This window comes from Hypomesus nipponensis, chromosome 6 (assembly GCF_054491055.1).
Source record: "Hypomesus nipponensis isolate SF chromosome 6, ASM5449105v1, whole genome shotgun sequence".
Taxonomy (NCBI): Eukaryota; Metazoa; Chordata; class Actinopteri; order Osmeriformes; family Osmeridae; genus Hypomesus; species Hypomesus nipponensis.
The window spans coordinates 5,065,302-5,090,522 of record NC_140366.1 but is presented as its reverse complement, the minus strand read 5'-3'; the positions used below and the strand labels follow the sequence as shown (position 1 = coordinate 5,090,522).

Sequence of the window (25,221 nt, the reverse complement as noted above, 5' to 3'; positions counted from 1 at the left end):
AAACCATGAATATTTTGTTCTCAAACAACTAACATGATACCATTAACCAAGAATAAATCATTAAAATTCCAATCGATGCATAAGAGAATGCGGGAAGAGAAGGAGAGAACCAAAGCATGTCCTATGAGGTCTATCGTTGAGTAAACGGAGATGAGAATGCGTCTGCTTGCACCGTGCTTCAAGTCTCTGCAGTGCCAGTATAATCTGCTTCCTCAACACAACCGACAGTTGCTGTTTGCTCCAGAGAACCAGAGTCCAGAGAATACCTAACAAGTCCTATACATAGATTTCAATGTATCTTAATGCCTTTAATGCACGTCATAGGCAACAGCTAAGAGGCTGACTGAGGAATGTCTGCACTCTGGACTGTAATACATCAATTATAACCCGATCTATTATCCTAAAAAACAGTCAATTCCATCAATGACCATGTGTTTGTCTTTAAATATCCATGACGGTGGGAGGTGGTGGTGGTATTGGGGTGGGTCCGAAATTTTTATTTGACAGAACGTCTGTTCCACTAAATCACAGCCAGGAGTGTGGGCTGCAAACTCTGACATCCACAGAACATTCAACCCTCACTCCCCGTCTGTCCACAGGTTCTCGTTCCTCTCGTCATCCAACCAGCCAATGAGCACCGTCGTACGCTACCATGCTTAAAATGCCCCTATCTCTTCTCTCCTGTCTTCCCACAATCCAGCTCCTCATCCATCCCTCTGCTCTGCTTTCTTTTCCCTCCTTTTCCTTTACACTTTCCCCCTGTTTTCCTCAATTCCCTTCCTCTTTAAGCACCCCCCCCCTCTCCCCGCTCCGCCCTCTCTGTCTGTACAGCATCCTATCCTTTTTCCCCACCACAACACCAGAACATGAGAAGCACTCCTGGGCAGAACAAGCAGTCGTTAACACCCTGTTCAGCTAGCAACAGACTTGTGGGTAAGCCAAGTCAACAGGATGGTGACCCACTTGTGACTCACGGGCTCCCACTGGTTGGCGGGAGCTCTGGTTGTGAGGCGGGTGTGAGGTGATCGTGACATGGGCGGCTGACAGAGCGTAGTGACTGATGTCTGCCAGGATTGTGAACACATACATACACAGGAACTGAGGCACACGCACACCTACACAGAAGATATGCTCCCACATAGGGACGTGCACAGGTACGGCCTATTGTTTCCTGGGCAACAGCCCGTTTGCCCTGATTGGCTGATCTGCCCCTCTGGAGAAAGTAAATAACCTTTTTTTTTTTGTGGATGCATCAATACGATAAGCCCATCATTAGTAAAGTTCAATGAAATGAAATTGCGATATCATCCAGTTCTGTGTTCATTTATTTTGCCACCATAACGTCAGCAGTGCCCTCTGCCCCCCGTCACATGACATAGTCACATGACGTTGTTTGTATTCTCACGCTGGTGCACTACGAGTGAAGGAGAGAGAAGACCCTTCCACTTTCACATGACTTAAAACTTGAAATAAAAAAAACGAAAACAAGAATCCACTTGTGTCTCAAATAATGTGCAGCATCACCTTGTAACGTCACGGCACGCTACCTTGCCTTATATTGACATGTAATCATGCTACGTTACATGAACTAAAGCTAAGTAATAGCCTATGTAGCAGCAGCAGGCTAACGTAGTTATGTCCAGTCTGTTACATTATTGTGCGCTCTGTAGAGAAAAGAGAGGTTTAGGGATGGGGTGGAATAAGGGTGGGGTGGGTGGGGGGGCTATTGCTCATGTTAGAGCAATAGCCCCTCCAAATGTCGGTGCACTTCTCTGCTCCCACCATCTGTACACCTTTACCACCGGCCTCTTCCATATCCCTGGTGCTGTCTCTGTCGTCATTACTCCCAATGATGATTTGTATGTGTGTGTTTGTGTGTGTGTGTGTGTGTGATGTGCAACTTCACTGAGCTCAACAGGACTCTTTCTGCGTAGCGTCCCACTGAATGTCTTCCTCCTCTTCCCTCCTCCGTTCTCCTCTGCTCTTCTCCGGCCACCCGTCTCTCTTCTCCTCCTCTACTCTTCTCCAGTGTCCTATCTGTCCTCTCCTCCTCTCTCCTCTGCTCTCCCCCCCCTGTTTCTCCCTTCCTCTCCTCTCCTGGTCTTTATGCTTGCCTTCTCTTACTTAATAGGTTCGGTGGGGTCAGCTCTCTGGGTGCGCTGCTCTGCAGACAACTGCTCCCACTTGAAATGGAGACTCCAGTCAAACCCTGGGGATGAAACAGACACACACACACACACAGGTAATTCATATGAATGCTTGTAAGGACGGAGGAAAGGACACAATTAAAGAAGGACATTGAGATTGAGAGAGCGAGAGAGAGAAAATACCCCAACAACGAAAGATTGAGTGTGAGATCAGTACGGGGCCAAAGAGACGTAGAACTAACAACTAACGACAAAGGGATTATGGATGTGAGAGAAAAGGAGAGGGACGGTGGGAGGAACAGGGTGGAGGGGGGGGGGGTAAGGCAGAGAGAAGGGGCCAAAAAGGACTGAAGAGGGAGCAGATAGGTCGATGAACGTTCCACAGCCCTTCGGAGCTTTCATCAAATGCTTTATTACTCGGAGAGTAATGAAGCCGGCATTCCTATGCCTCTTATTTAATCACACTCATTATTCACCAGAAGAGCCAGCCTATTGGCCGAAGGTGTGCCTAGGCGGGACCTTGAGATAACCTCTGGCAGGCTATTAGCCCCTCCCCCTGGCCTGTGTCCTTCAAGGCGTCACATATGCATGAGAAGGATATTTGCACAGATAATACAGTGTGTGTGTGTGTGTGTGTGCAGAGAGAAAAAGAGAGGAGCTGATTTGGCAGGCCCACCCAGGACTGCTAACACAGCAGTCTTCAGCCCAGTCCTCTTTTCCCTCTTTTTCTCTCCTGCTATCATTCTCCCTCACTTTTTTGTATTATCTATCTTTCTCTATCCCCTCTCGATCACACTTTCCACTATCTATCACACTATCCCCTCTCTGTCCCACTATCCGCGCTCTATCACAACATTACCTCTCTATCACACACTTTCTCTCTTTCTCTCTCTCTTTTTCTCTCTCACTGTCCCCTCTCTATCACACACTCTCTCTCTCTCTTTCTCTTTTTTTCTCTTTGACTGTCCCCTCTCTATCACACATTCTCTCTCTCTCTTTCTCTCTCTTTCTCTCAGTCCCTCTCTCTATCTATCACACTATCTCCTCTCTATCGCATCCCTTCTCTCTCACACGATTCTCCGTCTTTCACACTTTCTTTCCCTTTATCAATCTGTCAAACGATTATACTAATGAAGCTATTTCTAAAGCCCAACTTTTGTCTTTGATGAACTATGGCCACACCTGTCCAACCATAGCAACGCGATCGTGCGGCCTCAAGTGGAAAAACGCAGTCAAGCGATCTTGTTTTAGCTTGATGTCGTTTAACTGCATGTGATGTTCTGCATTAGGTGGGCATCCGAGTATTTGGTTTGTCAGCAACTCATTCACTATCCAAGGATCAATGTCCAGGGTTGGGGAAAACATTTTGTGAATGGTTCACGCGTTAACTACAGTTACTCTCTATACACCCACCCATCTTCCATCCACCTTCTTGTTTCGTTTCCCAGCTCCCTGTTTACTGTAGGTGATGGTTGATATAGAAAATAACTGGGTTTTGCTGAATCAAGATCAATACCAAAGCAATAGCTGGATAAGGTGAGTCCGCTACTGCAGTGAGGGTATTATAGAGTAGGAAACGGTTGCATTCATGGAGGGATGTCGAGCTGGGAGGTAAAGTTGCATACAAAGAATGGGGAGACAGATAGAGGATGAAGATGGATGGAGCAGTGATTGTCAACCACAGTACCGCGGCACACGAGTGTGCCATGAGGGGGTCGTCAGGTGTGCTGTGAGAAATGATCCAGTTCCACTTAATTAGTCTTAAAATTCTTTTTTATTAACATTTATTAATTATTGTCTGCAAATGATATACCATTGTCGAGTGTCTGTGCTGTAATATAGTGACTGGCAGAGTAAGGTCATATCCGTCCGGGTGACAGCAGGTAGCTAATTGCCTCGTTTCTTCTTAGAGACAAGAATTCGACAGGTCGTGGTGACAGTCATGGAGAAGTAAAAAAAAAGGAAAAATGCAAACTCCAAACTGGGCCCTGGACAAGATTCTGACTCAGCTGAGTGGTGGTAAAAAGAAAGCAAAGACGGTGAGCTTGAGACAATCCAGCGAGAGCTACATCTTTCGTTCGGATTTCCTTTCACCGGGGATGAGATGACACCGACTCCATTATGTTTCGTGTATGGCGAGAAGCTGTCCAACAGCACCATGGTGCCAAGCAAGCTTAAACTATATTTGAGAAACTATATTGTCATTATATATACTGTATTAGGCTACAGAGTGTCATTTTGTAACATTCTTGGTTGGTGGTGTGCTGCAAGACTTTTCCTATGTAAAAAATGTGTTTTTCAAAAAAGTTTGAAAAACACTGGGATAGAGGATGGTAAAGGAAAAAGGGATCGAGGAAGAGAAAATGATGGAGTGAACGATCGGGATGGGGGGAGGGACAGACAGAAGGACGGAGGGGAGCAGAGACGTACCTCCGCGGAGGTCTGAGGATGCTGCTACGTAGGCGAAGGTGTCCATGTTGATGATGTCGATGACTGGACTGACCACACAGCTTGGGTCCTGGAGAAAGAGAGGAGAGAGAGAGGAGAGAGAGAGAGAGAGAGTTAAGTCAAAACTGAACATCGTTCTTGCTCAAACCTGTTCATAAGACTGAATCACCAGGACCAGACTGAGTCACTGGCCATCATGGATGTTACATTTCCATGGATTCTTCTCTAGATTGATGGTATACCATGGGTATACCAGGGTATCACTACCATCCATCTAGAACAAACGTACTGTTTCTATTCTCATATTGGGCATAATACTGACAACTGTCTTTGTATGTATTTGTCAATACATACAATTCCTTAAATGTTCTTGATACTTTTGTAACACCTTTGCACTTCTAAAAGGTTGTTGACAAAATGATATTTTGTTGCTAAAATAAAACATTTCAAACATTCATTTCTAACGATGATAATAATGTTCATTTTAAACTACTTTGTGAAAACATACAGCTGCACTCCCTTGCAGCAGTACTCTGATGCACTGATGCTAATGTAACACGTATATCAGCATCCGAACAGTACCCCTTTGTCGGGTTGGCTGCAACGCCAGCCCCTTTACAGCCTCTGGACTTCACTTAATGGACTGTATATGATTTATATTGAATTGCAGCTGGATGTGATTTATATTGAACCGCATTGAGTAAAGCTCTGATGGGTTTTGACCTCATGCCACACTATTAGATTATTGGCATTTACAGGCAGGTGAGGTAGGACTGTTTGAGTGGAATACCAGTGCTGCTCTGTAAAACCCGTAAAACTACCACAACGGTTTACTGCGCTAAATATCAAAAAGCTGTGTTTATATAACAGTCTAAAGCCAGACCTTTTGAATCTGTGAGAGTTGGACTTTGATGGTTATTGATTTTAATGTTACTTTAAGCGGGTTGTCACAGTGACAAGGTCAAGCATTCTGTGTCTAACAAGACAACGAGGGGCTGTGTAGGTACAGGTCAAACACTGCTTACAGGAGGGGTTTGATCGTATGGGCGTGCATCATCTGATACTTTCTTTGCCTGTTTCCGCCTCTGTTCCAAAAAATCCTTGTCGGTAGATGACACAGTCGAGCAAACGCACACGCACATAAATCTTTAAAGCCTTTATTTGCTTCCCCTGTTCTGCCACGCTGTTTGGTCAGGGAGGTTGTGTGTGACCAGCCCCCAGGCTTCAAAGACTTCACAGTGTGACGTGTGAAGTTTTCAAATGTCAAGAATCCCCAGAACTCTCAGTCGCCACCTCCGTTCGGGACACGGACCCAGGGTATAGAACCATGTATGGAACCCCGCCCCCCCCCCCCCATTGACTCAACCTGGCAGGGGCATTATAGCAGGAAGGCTTCTCCTGCAGCAGCATGCTTTATTAATATGCGTTATACCTCAGCCCAGATCAATACGTCCTGCATTTAGAGAGAGACGTGGGTCCATGGAGGCAGTGATGGATGAGTCCCCCAGTTTAAAATCAATCCTGATTCTGTTGGAGGCATCGACCTCGCGCAGACAAGGCCTGCCTCTGTGCACCTGGGCCAGTCGGAGGGCGCCGTGTTCAGGAACAGGAGTGACCTGAATCTGACCTTCATGATCACCGGGACAACCCCCTTTGTGATCGTGCATTCTGATGTGGGCGGGTTAACACAGCTGTCCAAGCATTTGAGTACGAGGCACAGCTGTCCAGATATCTATTTGCGTATGGAACACTGATATCCGGATCCACGTTTGAGAGTGTCTGAGCAGCATGTAACGCAGCCACTCGTGAGCACACACACACACACACACATACAGGTGCCCTGTGCCTCAGCCAGGGGGAAATGAATAAAGAGAGTAAACAGGAGGAGGAAAGGGGAGAAGCGTGGCACTCGTGCAGATGAGGTGAGAGACCCAAGAGAGAAGGAGAGAGAGAGAGAGAGAGAGAGAGAGAGAGAGAGAGAGAGAGAGAGAGAGAGAGAGAGAGAGAGGGGAAGACAGAGGGAAAGAGAGCGAGTCACTGTAGCTCAAATTCCTTATTGAGAGATCTGAGCTTCAGAAGGGAGGCTGCCTCAACCTCACAGAGGTACACAAACAACTCCTCCCCACACACACACACACTTGCTAGCACACACACACCCACACACACACTTGCTAGCAAACACACACACACATGTGGGGGTACCTCTTTGATCCTGTTCAGCAGGGGGGGGAGCCAGTCCTTGTTGACTTCGCAGTGGCTGTCCAGGAAAGTGAGAACCCCTGCGGAGGCATGGTCCGCCCCCCGCACCCGCGAGCGAATCAGACCTGCAGGACACACAGGGGTCAGGGGTCACACTTCGTCGCGTCCTCCTCTCAGTATTAGTAACCTCGGTGACATCTGAGCCTACTTCTAGTAGACTACCTCATCTGTCTCTTGTTAGTATGTCTTTTATCCTTTTCCTCTGTGTTCTATAGTTAGGGTGTGTGTATGAGTGCGTGTGTGTGTCTGTGTAATGGGGGGACATGCTGCCCAGGCTAAACAGGCAGATAGATCAATAGCGCCTGACACAGGACACGGCGTCTTTGTGAGAGAGGTAGCCCCCCCCCCACGCGGCTCTCACACACACTCTGCAGCCAATTAAAAATCCCATTTCATCCTCAATAACGCTTTATTTTCTGGATGGGTGGTTTCACACCCTCACGCACGCCCGCACGCGTGCGCGCACGTCAAACAGTGGCTAGGTGCAGGCTGACTTTGAAAAGAACAGAATGCCAAAGGACGTATCTGCCTTGACTGCTGCGACCCGACTAAGACCGTAGCGACAGCGTGCATTTGTGTGTGTGTGTGTGTGCGAAAGGCAGCACTGATTACCTTTCCTTCCACAGTTGATGGAGTAGACATGGCCTAACAGCTTCTGCTGTTTGTAGCATTAAAAAGACAATCAGGTCTAAACACCCTAAACCATTTACAATTTACCGTCTCAACCCCAACCTCTGGGGGCTGTTAACTACACTGTCGAGCGCACACACACACACACACACACACACACACACACACACACACACACATACACACCCACCCTGAGACGGTGTGCGCTTGCGATAGTGTGTGCACTTGAGGGATAGTGTGTGTGTGTGTGTGTTTTAATGAAACCTCCTCGATGTAATGCACCAGGGGATCTCAGCAGACTAACGATGCTGTTTGTTATTGAGGAAAGCCAGGATCAGCTCACAGATACTATCTAATTGGACTTGTAATGATTTTCACTGCTGATTAGGTATTGTCACAGTATAATATCTGATTGCCGTGTGCGCACGTGTGAGGGAGAGTGTGTGTTTGCAGAATGTGTTTGTGGATGACATAGGGGGTTTGTAGCAGAGAGATTCAAAAGGTCTGAGATTTGACATCGGCCCGACAGGCTTCTCATTACTTGGTCAGCCCTCGGTCTTTTCCCATTCAGACACTACAGGAGTGACCAGACGCATCTCATACACACACACGCACCTCAAATATACACACAAAGGTATACATACACACCTCAAACACATCTCAAACACACACACACACACATTTCAAGATAACATATTCACACGTCAAAAAAGGCATACACACAGAAACAACTCAAACACACACAACTTATTTCAGCTACAACACAGATCAATCAAACACACACACAGACAATGTAGACACATATCACACGCACACACACACCTCAAACACAGACACAACAGACATTAAACCCACACAAACAGCCATTTCGAACACCCTTTAAGATAGCTATGCTTTTTTTAAACCGACTGTGCCCTGCAGTCAAACTCTGGCTGTCTTCAACTTTCAAACATGGAATGGAGCAACAGCTTTCTGTAATTCTGTCAACATCATTTTCTGTTTAACTCGGAGCTGTTGAGCATCTTGACAGCCCCTCTCCCTTCACCCCTTTCTCCGGTACAGATCAGATGAATACCCTCTTTGGATGAGCTGGCTTCACCCCCCCAAAACACATACTGTGTGTGTGGTTGTGTGAGAGGGCATGTTTGACACACTAATGGATTTCTACTCAAACCCAAACCTAGTCACTAATAGCTGCTGACAGTGCAAATGGGTGCTCCCTCCCTCCCACCCACCCACCCACCCAGACAAAAACAAACACACACACACATCCCCACCTATATTAGTTCCTACTGCAAGTAAAGCTTTAGTTTAGTGGGCTAAGTGGGTTTTTTTCCTTCTGAAATATGACCCAGATTCGAACCTCTGGAGTCACACACCAGCCAGCTCATGCTGGAGGTGATCAAGTCTTGGGCATGGGCCCAGTCTCCAGCTGGTATCTCCTCCACACACTGTTACCTCCTCAGGCTGGGATGGAGTGAGCTGGGACACACATACAAGCCGAAGAAGATTACCTTCTCTTTTGTCATTGCGAAGACACTTGACTTTTGGCAGCTTGGTGAGTAGAAGGCAGTCGTTTGCTGAAAAAGAGTTTGATACTTCATGTCATACTCGGCGCCGTTTCTCACTCATTACCGTATGTGGCGTTGGAAATGTGCTTCATTAATGTCAGTCTTTGCTGCTCAGTGTCTGAGTCCTCCCTTCCTCTGCTGATCGTCCACAGTGGTCTCACCAGGTCCCTGTCTGATTCAGCATGTCCCTCTTGGCTCTCCCTCCCGTTATAATTCTCTCCTACCCTCGTCTACGACTGACTCATCTGCTGCCCTTATTCACTTCTGACTCACCTACCGTCATCCACTACTGACTCATCTGCTACCCTCGTCCACTACAGTCTTATCTCTCTACCATATTGTGTAAACAAAGCCTAACAAGACATCCTTCTTTGAGGAATCAAAGGTGAACATTTCTGGAGGAATGGGATGTGACCCTTTTCTCTGTCTTCTCCTCCTTTCATCCACTCTCTCCATCCTGGCTGGCAGTGGACCGCAATTCCCACAAGGCACAGCGGCGACTCACCATCGTCACTGAAGTCATCCACCAAGATGATCTCATGGATGAGGTGAACAGGGGTCCGGTTCAGCACACTAGAGGGGGGATTAGCGTTGGAAAGTGTTAGAAGGCAACTGTCGCTCTGCCAAGCGCACACACACATTACACATCAATCATCCATACACACGCATAACACCATTGTCACAGGGCTCCCGGCATTCATCATCACTATTAGCTTCCTCCCTCTTGGCCTCTCGGGTGATCTGGGGTCATCAGATTCACGCCTACAATGAACCACCTCTGGAGTGGCACCTTAGCTAGCAATTTGATGGAGCTGTTGGGTAGTTTTTATATTCAGCGTTTACCTACATTACATCTTCGACATCCGTAATGCTAATGTATGTTCGGTCAATAATAAGTGACCAAATAAAAAGTGACCAAAGGACCCTGAATTTTGTTTTAGTGAAGTGTAACTCTCTTTGGAAATTCCCTAACCACACAAGGTAATACTTAATCCTAACCCATCGAACTACAATTTTGTGACAATTATCGGAAAGTAACAATTACAATGTATTTTGACTGATGGATTATATTTATTCACTAAGGCGTTGAACAAAATACAAGGCATCAGAATAGTACGTTTAGAAATGTTTTCCCACTGGAAGAGGCCCCGGGGAAGACCCAGGACACGCTGGAGGGACTATGTCTCTCAGCTGGCCTGGGAACGCGTCGGGGTCCCCCAGGAAGAGCTGGTGGAAGTGGCCGGGGAGAGGGAAGTCTGGGCCTCCCTGCTTAAGTTGCTGCCCCCGCGACCCGACCCCCGGATAAGCGGTAGATGACGAGACGAAATGTTTTCCAGGTCAGAACACTAACTATTCAAAAGCATCCCGTCTTCAGAACATGTGTTGAACTGTTTTCCAATAACAGGAGCATACAGATCAAAAGAGAGCAGTCTTTATTTCTTTTTGCTTGATTTCTTTTCCCTCCCAACTCTGTTCTCATCTCTCTGGATAAAACCTCCATCTCACTCTCTCTTGGGGCAGTGCACTGATGAGAGGGTGATGGAGCAGAAAGTGTGAGAGAGAGAGAAGGGGAGAAAGAGAGAGAAACGAAGACAGGGATGGGGGGAGAGGGGAGAGAAGGAGGAAGGGTTGGAAAAGACTAGGAGACGGAGGAGATGAAGCGGAAAGAGAAGGAGAAAAAGAGAAAAGAAAAAGGGAGCAAGGAGAAAGGAAGAGAGATCAAAAGGAGAGGGGATGAGATGGGAGGTGATGAAGCAGAAAGAGGAGTGCACCACCTTCAAATAAGTTCACCCTTAAATCCCACACCGAGTCGACACTCACTCTCCTCTCTCGCCTCCCTCCCTCTCCTTCGTTCCACCCCTCTCGTGCTCCTCCTCCTCAGTCTCCTTTCCTCTCCTCCCACTCAGTCTCTCCTCTCATCTATTCCCACGCCTCACCCTATTGTCCCGCCTTCTCTCCTGTCCTTCTCTGCCTCTTTTCCGACATCCCTTTCTCTCTTCTCTTCTCACCCATTTCAAACCTCTGAGACCCTCAACCAGCTCCGGGTCAGGATGGCCCTGGGTCCCTCTCCTGGAATACTGCTCCTGTGTCCCTGTAAGAGATCCCTTGAGAGTCTCCCCTGGTGTATGGTAGGATTTCAGTTATCGGAATGATGGAAGTGTTGACGGTATGAAACTGTGATTGACAGAAATACATTTTCCAGTCCATTTAAGTTCTGCCGCACAATTTCCGCCCTCTGTCCACTTCATCTCACTTCTTTTACCCGTCCCCTTCCTGCCTCCCTCTCCTCTCTTTCTCCCTTTACTCCCTCTAATCTCGTCTCGTCTCGTCATCTTCCGCTTGTCCGGGGATCGGGTCGTGGGGGCAACGACCTAAGCAGGGAGGCCCAGGCTTCCCTCTCCCCGGCCACTTCCACCACCTCTTCCTGGGGGACCCCGAGGCGTTCCCAGGCCAGCCGAGTGACATAGTCCCTCCAGCGTGTCCTGGGTCTTCCCCGGGGCCTCTTCCCAGTGGGACGTGCCCGGAACACCTCACCAGGGAGGCGTCCAGGAGGCATCCTAATCAGATGCCCGAGCCACCTCAGCTGGCTCCTCTCGACGCGGAGGAGCAGCGGTTCTACTCTGAGCCCCTCCCGGATGACCGAGCTTCTCACCCTATCTCTAAGGGAGAGCCCGGACACCCTGCGGAGAAAGCTCATTTCGGCCGCTTGTATTCGCGATCTCGTTCTTTCGGTCACTACCCATAGTTCGTGACCATAGGTGAGGGTAGGAACGTAGATCGACTGGTAAATAGAGAGCTTCGCCTTTCGACTCAGCTCCTTCTTCACCACGACGGACCGATGCAGAGCCCGCATCACTGCGGACGCCGCACCGATCCGCCTGTCGACCTCGCGCTCCATTCTTCCCTCACTCGTGAACAAGACCCCGAGATACTTGAACTCCTCCACTTGGTTCAGGATCTCCTCCCCGACCCGGAGATGGCACTCCACCCTTTTCCGGTCGATAACCATGGCCTCAGATTTGGAGGTGCTGATTCGCATCCCAGCCGCTTCACATTCGGTTGCGAACCGCTCCAGCGAGAGCTGAAGGTCACGGCCCGATGAAGCCAACAGGACCACATCATCTGCAAAAAGCAGCGACCCGATCTTGAGGTCACCAAACCGGACCCCCTCAACACCCTGGCTGCGCCTAGAAATCCTGTCCATATAGGTAATGAACAGAATCGGTGACATAGGGCAGCCCTGGCGGAGTCCAACCCTCACCGGAAACAAGTTCGACTTACTACCGGCAATGCGGACCAAACTCTGGCACCGGTCGTACAGGGACCGGACAGCCCCGATCAGGGAATCCGGTACCCCGTACTCTCGGAGCACCCCCCACATGAGCCCCCGAGGGACACGGTCGAACGCCTTTTCCAAATCCACAAAACATGTGTAGACTGGTTGGGCGAACTCCCATGTACCCTCCAGGACTCCGCGGAGGGTATAGAGCTGGTCCACTGTTCCACGGCCAGGACGAAAACCACATTGCTCCTCCTGAATCCGAGGTTCGACAATCCGGCGGACCCTCCTCTCCAGGACCCCCGAATAGACTTTCCCAGGGAGGCTGAGGAGTGTGATCCCCCTAAAGTTGGAGCACACCCTCCGGTCCCCCTTTTTAAAGAGGGGAACCACCACCCCGGTCTGCCAGTCCAGAGGCACTGTCCCCGATGTCCACGCGATGTTGCAGAGTCGTGTCAACCAAGACAGCCCTACAACATCCAGAGCCTTAAGGAACTCCGGGCGGACCTCGTCCACCCCAGGGGCCCTGCCACCGCGGAGCTTTTCAACCACCTCGGCGACCTCGGCCCCAGAGATAGGAGGGCCCCCCCCGATGTCCCCAGACTCTGCCTCCACGTCGGAAAACGTGTTGGTGGAATTAAGGAGGTCTTCAAAGTATTCCTTCCACCGATCCAGGACGTCCCCCGTCGAAGTCAGCAGCGCACCGTCCCCACCGTATACAGTGTTGACAGAGCACTGCTTCCCCCTCCTGAGTCGCCGGATGGTGGTCCAGAACCTTTTTGAAGCCGTTCGGAAGTCATTCTCCATGGCCTCGCCGAACTCCTCCCATGCCCGGGTTTTTGCCTCCGCGACCGCCAGAGCCGCGTTCCGCTTGGCCTGCCGGTACACATCAGCTGCCTCAGGAGTCCTACCAGCCAATAAAGCCCGATAGGCCTCCTTCTTCAGCTTGACGGCATCCCTCACCTCCGGAGTCCACCACCGGGTCCGAGGGTTACCGCCGCGACATGCACCGACCGCCTTGCGGCCGCAGCTCCGGTCAGCCGCTTCAACAATGGAGGCCCGGAACATGGCCCATTCGGACTCAATGTCCCCGGCCCCCCCCGAGACATGATCGAAGCTCTCCCGGAGGTGGGAGTTGAAGCTCCTTCTGACAGAGGGTTCCGCCAGCCGTTCCCAGCAGACCCTCACATTACGTTTGGGCCTGCCAGGCCTGACCGGCGTCCTCCCCCACCATCGGAGCCAACTCACCACCAGGTGGTGATCAGTTGACAGCTCCGCTCCTCTCCTCACCCGAGTGTCCAAGACATGCGGCCTCAAGTCCGACGACACGACTACGAAGTCGATCATCGAACTGAGACCTCGGGTGTCCTGGTGCCAGGTGCACATATGGACACCCTTATGCTTGAACATGGTGTTCGTTATGGACAAGCCGTGTTTAGCACAGAAGTCCAACAACAGAACACCACTCGGGTTCAGATCGGGGGGGCCGTTCCTCCCAATCACGCCCCTCCAGGTCTCACTGTCATTGCCCACATGAGCATTGAAGTCCCCCAGGAGGACGAGGGAATCCCCGGGAGGAGCGCTTTCCAGCACCCCCTCCAGAGACTCCAAAAAGGGTGGGTACTCTGAGCTGCCGTTTGGTGCATAAGCACAAACGACAGTGAGGACCCGTCCCCCCACCCGAAGGCGGAGGGAGGCTACCCTCTCATCCACCGGGGTGAACCCCAATGTACAGGCACCGAACCGAGGGGAAACAAGTATTCCCACCCCAGCTCGACGCCTCTCACCAAGGGCAACTCCAGAGTGGAAGAGAGTCCAGCCCCTCTCAAGGAGACTGGTTCCGGAGCCTGTGCCGTGCGTCGAGGCGAGGCCGACTATATCTAGCCGGAAACTCTCTACCTCGCGCACCAGCTCAGGCTCCTTTCCCGCCAGCGAGGTGACGTTCCACGTCCCTAAAGCTAGCTTCTGCAGCCGAGGATCAGACCGCCAAGGCCCCCGCCTTCGGCCGCCGCCCGACTCCCTCTAATTCACCTTCAAATGTGGCCTCTTTTTTTACCCCTGAGCCCCTAACCTAACTCAAACCCTTGACTTGACCGTACTTATGACCATAGTTTTAACCCTCACTCCTGAAATTACAGTTAAGACCATCAAACAAGCGGCTTGATTTTCTCATATTGCTCATATTTTACTCATTTTTAAGTTCTCACCAGTGGGGCTTGTGCAAACGCAAACGCACGCACACACACTCTCTATGTACATTTCCATCTGTCTGTCTGTCTGTCTGTCTGTCTGTCTCTCACATGAGTGTTTGTCTCAGAGGATTCTATCCGTCCCACTCTCTCTCCCTCCTTCTTTGTTTCTTTCTGCCCCTCTCTCCCTCCGCTCTGTGCTGTCTGGGTGAGTAATTGGAGGGCTGTCAGCCTCATGGGTCTGGTTGTCCCCTGCCTACATGTTGGTTCCATTCATCACTCTGGATTCCCTCCTCCCTCCCTCCCTCCCTCCCTCCCTCCCTCCCTCCCTCCCTCCCTCCCTCCCTCCCTCCCTCCCTCCCTCCCTCCCTCCCTCCCTCCCTCCCTCCCTCCCTCCCTCCCTCCCTCCCTCCCTCCCTCCCTACCTCCCTCCCTACCTCCCTCCCTCCCTCCCTCACCTCCCTCCCTCCCTCCCTCACTCCCTCCCTCCCAAGAATCTGCTCTGCTGTATGTGTGTACAGCATGCATGTGTGTGTCTTAACTGTGTGTGTGTGTGTGGGGGGGGGGGGGGTGTGCCTGAGTGTTTGTGTGTGTGCACATGTTTGGTTTATGTGTGTGGTTTTCCCAGACCTACATAAGCCTGATTCAGCCCCTAAATACAACCTAATCAGCGAGACTGGAGCATGCGATCTGGGAGGCTCTCCATCTCGCAACGTCTGTCTCTGTCTCTCTCTTTCTCTCTTTCTCTCTCTTCATCTCTCGCTCCATCTCGAGCCATCTCTCTCACCCAATCTCTTTCCATCTCTCTCCATCCCTCCCCTTCTTTCTCTATCTCTAACTAATCATTCTCCATCTAAAATATCCCATTATCACTGTCTGGGTCTCTTTCCACTTTCTCTTATTTTCCATCAGCATGTATCTGACTCTCTTTGTTGCCTCATGTAATATTTGTAGGTATTTTTTACACGTTTCATACTGTTTCTTTCCTCATCTCAGTCTCTTTCTTACTCTATTCTTCTCTCTATTGCTCTTTCTCACTCTCTCATCTTTGCTCTTCAATTCTGTCTAACCTTTTTTTTTCTCCCTCCTTGATAACCAAGCTAGTAAGGGCTAGTAAGGGGGGAGGTGTTAGTGGGGTGGGGAAGGGGGGCATGCAAGATGGTTCACTCCCCATGGGGGGTTACAACACTGGAGAGTGTAGAAAAGAAGCAATAAACCTCTTCGCAACCCACATGTTGATATGGTGAACCGCATAACATTTACATTCTATTTTATAAAAGACTGCTATCTCAACTGGAGTATTCTAGGCTCAGGACCACAACATCAACATGTCAGTCTCTTTCTTACTCTATAGTCCTCTCTATCGCTCTTTCTCACTCTCTCATCTTTGCTCTTCAATTCTGTCTAACCTTTTTTTTCTCCCTCCTTGATAACCAAGACCACAACAACAACATCATTTATCAGTAGATCACGGTATAATTCAATATCGACAAGCTCGTTTTGACGCAGAGTATTTAATTTTAAGGACCCAAGATGATGAATGTGTGGGTGTGTGTTTAAGCCTAAACTGTATGTGTGCGAGTATTCAATACCAGTAATCCAAGAATGTGTGTTTAAAGGCAACAGAGGTGTGTACATGTAAGTTTCTCACCCAAGAATGTGTGTGTGTTCTCTCTTAGAATGCCATCCTCTCAGAAGGTAAATCCAGCTACGTTTTTTGTGTTTCCCAGCATTTGGATCGATGCCGCTTCCAGGCTACATACAGAAACTACAACAGGCTATACACAAAAGCAAAAACGTGTATGCACACAAACAAACACAGACACGCACACAGACTCTGTCTACTAGCCTCTCCAGGAGCCTGTCTTGACACTTCTTCTAATACGGCTGGAGAAAGCCCAACACAAAAACCCTATGATAAACATTGTATCTAAATTGTTATTCCCCTGTACCTTACAGTATATCCTTACTACATTATTACACTGTGAATTCTGCTACATTATTACAAGTGTATCCTCGCTACATAATGATATAGTGCATCGTCACAGCATTAATGCACTGTATATCCTAGCTACATTATTACACTGTGTATCCTTGCTACATAATTGTGGGTTTGGGTGTCAAGTGGCAGCACACTGCTCAGTTTCTCTACTCTCCAAGAAGCTTGTTGATGGTTGGAAGGGGTTTGTTGTGTATCCCTCTTCTCATTTAACATATCTTCCTTCACTCTTTTTTCCACCTCTGTTCTTCTCCACACACACACACACACACACGCACACACACACACACACACACACACACACACACACACACACACACACACACACACACACACGCACACACGCACACACACACACACCTACCCACAAACACAGTGTGACACCCTGATTAATGTAGAGAAAGCTCAGGAGATTAGCTAGGTTGTTGTAGTTGTTTTTTTCCTATTAGCTCCAAGCCCAGAGGCAACCGCATGGCCAGGTGGAGGCTGGGGCTACAGGACTGGAGCTGAGTTTAATTATAGTCAGAAACTGCCGGGGCAGCTATGACACACACTGACACACACACACACACACACACTCTCTCTCTTTCTCTCACTCACACACTCACACACATACAAACAAACAAACACACTCTCTGTCATACACACACAATCTCTCTCTGTCTCTCTGTCTCTCTGTCTCTCTCTCTCTCTCTCTCTCTCTCTCACACACACAGACACACACACACGCAGTCACGTACAAATAAACACTCCCTTTCTGACACACACACATTCAAACACACATGGCTGATGGACGCCATCTCTACCTCGGGATGTGTTTACCCAGAATGCATCAAGATTCTGACAAGGCAATGTGTCACAGTGCATTGTGGGTAGGTACAGTAAATCCATCCTTGGGGAGCAGCCTAGACTGAGCATGTACAGTCAGAGTATCCTCTCAGCAAAGATGTAGGAAGAGGAAAAGAGAACAAGAGAGGAATATATATATATATCTGACTCTCTCTCTCTCTCTCTCTCTCTCTCTCTCTCTCTACATATATATATATATATATATAGAGAGAGAGAGAGAGAGAGAGAGAGAGAGTGAGAGAGATAGAGAGAGGAATAGAGAGAGAGAGAGAGAGAGAGAGAGAGGGATAGTGTTCTGCAAATTGATTCATTTAGAAGATAAGGCCTTCAGGTACCATGCAGTAGCAGCTTGGGGGAGGAGACATGCTAGTCTGGAGCTGAGAACACTTCCTCTGCCTGGAGTACGGCCTGAGGCACATCGCTAACCTTCCTCTGACACACACACAAACACACACACACACACACACACACGGGACAGTAATAGTGATGCAGTTGGGTCCGCTGGGAGGGATTGGTTCTAATTGGCTGAGAGAGCAGAGCTTACTGCAGGGTGGAGGTCAGTCAAAGAGCTGGCCCTCGGGTGGTGTGTGTGTGTGTGTGTGTGACTGTAAAGAGACAGGGCAGATCTCTGCTGATTACAGTCACTTTGCTGTAATGATCTGAAGCTGAGCCAGAACCCTGAATCTGAACTGGACTGGAGCTGAGGCAGACTGCTGAGACTGGCACAGGGGGAGGAGGAAGACAGGACGAGAGGAGGACAGGAGAGAAGAAGGAGGTGGAGGAAGAGGAGAAAGAGTAGTGTGTGAGAGAGGTGGCCGGGTGATGGTGGGAGTTCAGCAGAGACTCGGAATCAGCTTCACTGGCCAAACATTCATACAAGGAATTTGACACCGGTTTTCAAGCTTTGCTCTCTTGACTTCTTGCTTTCACAGAAATAAACATGAAGTAAAAAAACAAAACGAACAAGGGCAAGTAGGCTGAGCAACGTAACATCTTATGAATCTTCCACCAGGGCGGAGGGGGAAGGGATCAGGGCGAGGGGGGGAAAGGGACAAAGGGTGGACATGGAAAAAGGTATGGTCATTTTGTTTGACGTCACCGTACCTCCTGATGGTGCGTAGCAGGGTGGAGCGAGCCTCGTTGTGAAAGGTGATGATGATGGAGGTGGAAGGCAGGTCAGGGTTATAGTGGAGCGTAGTACACCTGAAAGAGAGGGGAGAGAGGGAGGAGAAAGGGAGGAGAGAGGGAGGAGAAAGGGAGGAGAAAGGGAATAATACATCAGAAATCACTAAACCAAACATAAGACTCAGATGGTTAGTCCTGGTTTCAGGTTAGGGTATTGTGGAATTCAAAAACTAAAGCAATCTCTAAATATAGCTGCAAGCAGCAATGTGGTGGCCAAGCAGGACAGATGACCCAGAAGGAACCTTCGACATCTAGTGACTGCGGTGTACCTGGCTTCCTTTGCAGTGGCTTACAGTCTCGCTAAACAGACAATCAGAGACTTGACAAGCTTGTCAGCTTTGGCTGGATTCGAACCTCTGATGTTGCCGTTGCCAGGACACCAACTTATATATGAAGCTATTGTCAGTGCTGGATATCACACAGTTCAGTTACTAGGTAAAAATATAAGCAGTTTTTCCTGTGGCAAGCGGTTGTCAAATTTGGCCCAAACAGCTAAAATTCAGTCCTATTTTGACATGTCAAGGTGATGGTGGTCTGAAGATAATCTGTGCCAAATTTGGTGAATATTTGATATTCACCAAAAACGTTTTATTCATTAATTCAAAATGGCGGCAGCATCAATTCAGCTAGTATCTTAATTTAACGTGTCAGACAAGGGATTGCCCCCTAGCGATAAGATGACACAATCTTTTGTGGTCCTCTTTGGAACAGGGTCCTGAGCACCTGTACCAAGTCTGATGTCAATTCAGCAAATATTTCCTGAGATATGATCACACTTCCTGTTTTGGCAGCTCCATTGCTAACTTTGATCAGCTTTACCGGAAAAACTGTTTTGAAAATCAAAAACCATGTGAAAACGTTTGTGAGGCTTCATCTGAAGATAATTGGTGCCAAAGTTTTGCTTATTGCAGCGCCACCTAGAGGTGAAATGGCATTACCTATTTTTGACCTCTTTAGAACAGGGTCCCTAGTTCCTATACAAATTTTGGTGTCAATGCAGTAGAGAGGTGTTGAGATATGACCTCACTTCTTTTATGGTGGCTTGGTTGACGACTTTGATTGGCTGTTCCAGTCAAAGGGTTTAGAACAGAGGTTTTCAACCCTGATCCTCAGGGATTCCTGTCCTGCATGTTTTAGATGTTTCCCTGCTCCAACACACCTGATTCAAATGACTGGGTCGTTATCTAGCTCAGCAGAAGCCTGGTAACAACCATTCATTGGAATCAGGTGTGTTGGAGCAGGGAAACATCCAAAACATGCAGGACAGGGGGTCCCTGAGGACCAGGGTTGAAGACCTGTGGTTTAGAAAACAAAAAAACATGTGATGTAATTTGCGAGGCTTGGTCTGAAAATGATCTGTGCCAAATTTGGTGAAGATTGGACAACTTTATAGGAGAGGTGACAAAAACGACATTTTATTCATTCAAAATGGCGGACACATCAATTTGGCTGATATCACAAGTTAACATGTGTCAGACACAGGGTCGCCCCCCTAGAGGTTAGAGGACACATATCTACAAAGCACAATAAATCTGACTCTTTGTCAGAAATATTAAATCTATCAAGCATTGCACAGCCAGTCGGTGAACAAGTTTAAGAACGTTTTATTACTTGCGGCCGGCCCACAAGGAGACAAAGCATCACACGCCATTGTGCTACAAGTTTTTCTGCTAGCATCTTGTGCTAGCTAGCTATTTAAGCAACCCCACTCTTTAGAGTCATTGGTTAAGACAAAGGCATGCAAATGTTCCATGGCTCTTCTTCATTAGCTTCTTGCGTAGACCTGGTACGTGTGTGCGTGCGTGTTTGAGTGTGTGCGTGTGCCTTTTGACCCCTGTAAGCTTGACCATATAATTCACCCAACACAGATAAGGCCAGACATCTTTTATGGCCTCTCCCTACACACAAGGAATGCTGAACACAGAATAATTCTAATACAGGATAAATGTGTTACATCTTCAATTTTTCCAACACCCTTCTTGAGTATAGATCCCCTGAGAATGAAACATTATCATTACCATTATGATTATACTGTTAGACAGCTAACTGTGGCATACCCGGCTTCACTAAACAGATTAACCAGTGTCATGACATGCTTGATGACTGTGGCTGGATTCGAACCAACGACCTTGCACTTCAAAGGAGCCTGTCTTATCTCAGTGAGTCATTCTCAGTGCTGGAAATTATTGTGTATAGTTACTGTATACAAAAAGTAAGCCGTTTCTCCTGTGGCACGCGTGGTCAGATTAGGCCCAAGTTTAAACAGCTGTAATTCAGTCCTATTTACACATGTCAAGGTGATTGTGGTCTGAAGATAACCTGTGCCAAATCTGGTGAATATTGGATGCATTGTGTAGAAGAAGGGAAAAAAGTTTTATTCAGTCATTCAATATGGCGGCCTCATCAATTCGTCTGGTATCAGAAGTTAACATGTGTCAGACACGGGATTTCCAAAGATATCACAAGACATAGGAATCACTTAAATAAGACAAACAAATCAACAGTTCAAAACACAATTTTGCCTATTGTAGCGCCCCCTCAAACTCAAATGACACTACCTTTTTCGGACCTCTTAATAACAGGGTCATGAATCCATACATCAAGTTGGGAGTCAAAGCATCAAAGATTCGCTAAGATATGACTTCACTTCCCTTTTTCTAGATCGGTTGCTGAATTTGATTGTCTGTAACTAACAAACAGTTGCGAAAATCAAAGCTCCATGGGATGGCTTGGTCTGAAGATTATCTGTGGCAATTTTGAAGAAGATTCGACAAGAATTGTAAGAGGAGTAGCCAAAAAATGCTTTTCATTAACATTCCAAATGGCGGAGAATCTAAATGACTGGGCATGATTTCATAGAGTGTGTTGAACTTGTCTTGATCCAGGGAAGCAAATGATACCTCATTTTGCAGTATATGGTTCAAAGGTAACGTGTGTAAACACACCTTCAACTTTGACCCATTGGTGGCGCTAGAGGGTTGGAATGGGAGACATGAAAATTGGTGAAAGTGATGAGGAGACAGGTCCCAAAGAGTGTGCCAAATTTCACAACTTCTGACCATGTTGTTCTAGGGGCTGCCATAGACTCCCATGGCAAATGTGTAATAATAATAAGAAAAGGTAGAAACACTTGAGGTAGCTTTGCCGCTTAGCCACCAATGATGGGAGCCTATGTGTTCTTTTGTGTAGAACCTTTTTTTCTGGACCGTAAGTTCCATAACCTATGTGTTTATGGTCAGAAATAAATAATTGGAGGTTCCAACAAACCTGTGAGGAGCTGATTGTATTATCTTCAACCTTTGTCTAGAAAGTTATTCTGGGTTCTTCTATGAGTGTTGTTAGTGAACGAAGGGCAGGTTGTGTGTTCTTATGATCAGAATGATAATGCTGACAAACTGGAACAGTGGGAGTGCTGAGGTGCAGAAACATGAATAAAAGATGAGACCACAGGAACTCATTAAAACACTCCTGACCAGACGAGGAAGGAGAGTTACAATGGGTTTAGCGTGTGTGCACACACCGCACGCACGAACATACACACACAGAGAGAGAGAGAGAGAGAGAGAGAGAGAGAGAGAGAGAGAGAGAGAGAGAGAGAGAGAGAGAGAGAGAGAGGGGAAGGGAAAGGCTGCAAATGAAATTCAGGGAGTGTGAGTATAAAATGGTATATTGGCATTTTCCTCTCATAATGATATATGACTGACATTTGATAACTGAATTAACCTTTTTCTCAGAGTATCCTTGACATTTTCCTTCATTCATCAAAAAGTGAAGGTTCAAAAAAGCACCGCGAAAACTGTGGGGTTGAGACGGCCATTTATAGTCAGGAGGGGTGGCTGGGGTTAGTTGTGACCTGGTTAAGGTCATTAAGAAGGTCCTGGAAGGGTTTTACATGGCAAAACCCTGCAACAGCGCAAGACTGCGGTAGTTTAGTTTGGATGAGAGCTGTTACAACTGCTATTCATTGCTGTTACGACCCTGTCTTTGGCTGTCTATGTCTAGGGAGAGAGAAGGGTCACACAAATACATCTACATGTACCAGAGAAGGTGAGAAGAAACTTTTGAATGATTTCTTGAAATGTAAATAGCAGTTTTGGTTGGTCCGTAAAGGGCATTTGTATTTTTCCACACTTTTCTCCACACAATCCCCATTTAGCCGAGTGTGTGTGTCTGAGTGTGTTTACTCTGTAACAGAAGTAGCTCAACCACCTCTAACCCAGCTGAAAATCGTGATCCCACACTCCAAACACCACAGTCTCTCCTGTCTATCGCCTCCCTCCGCAAGTGAATCTTCAACTTCCTGACGGAAAGGCCACAGGTGGTGAGAATCGGTGACCGCACCTCATCCACACTGATCACCAACACAGGCACCCCCCAGGGCTGTGTGCTCAGCCCTCTCCTGCTCTCCTTGTTCACGCACGACTGTGCGGCAACGCACAGCTCCAAGCTCCTTGTTAAGATTGCTGACGACACAACCATCGTGGGCCTCATCTCTGACAGTGACGAGTCAGCTTACTGAGAAGAGGTTGATACCCTGACATCATGGTATCAGGACAATAACCACTCTCTCAACGTCGGCAAGACCAAGGAGATGTTTGTGGACTATAGGAGGCGGCAGGAGGAGGAGCATGCACCCCTACACATCAACGGATCCGAAGTGGAGAAGGTCAGCTGCTTCAGGTTCCTCGGGGTGAATATCAGCAACAATCTCACCTGGTCTGCTCGCACGGACAAGGTGGTCAAAGTGGCCCGGAAACGCCTCTTCTTCTTAGAAGTTTGGCATGGACTCAGTCATCCCCACTAACTTCTACAGATTCACTATAGAGAGCATACTGGGTGGTTTCATCACAGTGTGGTATGGGAGCTGCACAGACAGGGACCGCAAGTGTGACGGGTCTGTAAGAGCCAGAGGCCACGCTACATCTGACAAGGTAGTTCGCCACTCACAGGATACGAACGCTCGGCCTCCGACTTGCCAAGCACGATCACTACCAACTACGCCAAAGAAAAGCTAGCTCTTCTATGACGCGGGTGGCTTCTTACATAGCTGAGGAGCAAGTTTCACGGTTCTCATTCCGTTACACAAGGCCCTACCTAGTGTGGTCCAGTCTGCTGAGTTCATCATTGGCAGGAAACTCCCAGCCCTACAGGACACCTACAAAACACGATGCTTCGGGAAAGCTGGCAGGATTCTAAGAGACTGTTACCACCCATCCTTCAGTCTTTTTACCCCGTTGCCTCCTGGCAGGCGATACCAAAGCATTCGGTCTCACACACGCAGACTGGACTACAGTTACTTTCCAAGGGCCATCAGGCTTCTGAATGAACATTGATATGGACATTGATACACTGTCGACACTCACACTACTTAATTTTTCGGGAAAATAAGCCGCATTTTCTATAAACCGCACCAGAATGGGAGCTTTGTGTTTGTAAATCTGAGTATAAACCGCACTGGAATATATGCCGCACTTGATACAGGAACAAGGATACCAAGCAATGCAGAGGATAGGCTATCTTACAGCATGCAGTTGTGTGACACACTTCAAAAACAAAAGTACGTAAGTGCGTAATGTATGTTTTCTATAGCCCGGGAATCAACCAATATTTACCTTTAGATGCGTGCGTTCTAAATATTTCGGCCCCCAAAGCGTACATTATTTTTTCCGAAACGGGAACTAGCTAGCTTTAGTTAGCTTACTGGCTAAGTTAGATAGCATAATACTCGTAGCAATGCTGCTACCATGCAAGTTTTACTTGTTAGCCTTCTCATTAGTACATTCTGAAGACATATTAAAGTGTTTGCGGCATAGTTTTTGTCCATCGGAAAATATTCAGTTGGAATGTTCCAAATCGCACATATGTGATATTACGCTGTGAGACCCGCATTCGAACGATGCAACGCTCCTCCTTCACGGGTTAAATAGCATTCAAGAAAAAAAAGTGTTTCTACTGTTGTTTTGTTAAAAAAACGTGCTATAAGCCGCTTTCAAATATAAACCGCACCACCACAAGAACAATTTTAAATCGGGGTATAAACTGAGGCTTTATTTACGAAAAATACGGTAGTCACTTTACATACTGTCACTTCAGCTACTGGTTGCACTTTCAGCTACTGGTTGCACAATCTGAGTACTTCTATGTCATGTTATGCCAGGTTGCTCTGCGTTGTCTTGTCCAAAGAATTTCAGTACCCAGTCTGACCCTGTGTTGTTCTGTGCATCTGACTATAAAAGACTTGAATAAAATAATTTCTCTCCTATCTCTTTATCTCTTTCTCTCTCGACTACCCCTTTGTCTCCTCTACTGTTTCCCTCTTTTCTCTCTATCTCTCCGCCTCTCCACCCCCTCTCCTGACAGTGTGCACCAATGAGATTGGATATAGCAGGAAAGTGCTGACAGGCGGCAGGCGTTGAAGACCCCACTGATAACGACATCCTTCTTGTCCTCAACAATGTGTGAGAGCATATGTGAATGTGTGTGCACGAGCGTGAGCGCGTGTGCATGTGCCCTGCGTGTCTTTTCCCCCCTCATCTGTCTTGTTCTCTCGGCGCTGTCAAACATCAAGAGATCAATGTAACAGGCGTATAAGAGGCATGCAAGATAAGCTCGAAAGGACTAGCAGACAATCTCTCACGCACACACAGCTTTTCTGTTGATGCGT

At 47.9% G+C, this 25,221-nt stretch overlaps 1 protein-coding gene across 1 annotated transcript in view; it reads right to left on the bottom strand.

Annotated features, from left to right (window-relative positions):
• Positions 1 to 25,221, bottom strand: part of galnt14 (UDP-N-acetyl-alpha-D-galactosamine:polypeptide N-acetylgalactosaminyltransferase 14 (GalNAc-T14)) — a 73,282-nt gene that overhangs the window by 12,970 nt on the left and 35,091 nt on the right. The window contains exons 3-8 of the mRNA XM_084700681.1: positions 18,477 to 18,575; positions 9,561 to 9,628; positions 8,999 to 9,064; positions 6,798 to 6,919; positions 4,578 to 4,665; positions 2,125 to 2,209 (exon numbers count right to left, since the gene is read on the bottom strand). Of these exons, the coding sequence (XP_084556807.1) occupies positions 2,125 to 2,209; positions 4,578 to 4,665; positions 6,798 to 6,919; positions 8,999 to 9,064; positions 9,561 to 9,628; positions 18,477 to 18,575 (528 nt within the window). The remainder of the gene's footprint in view (positions 1 to 2,124; positions 2,210 to 4,577; positions 4,666 to 6,797; positions 6,920 to 8,998; positions 9,065 to 9,560; positions 9,629 to 18,476; positions 18,576 to 25,221) is intronic.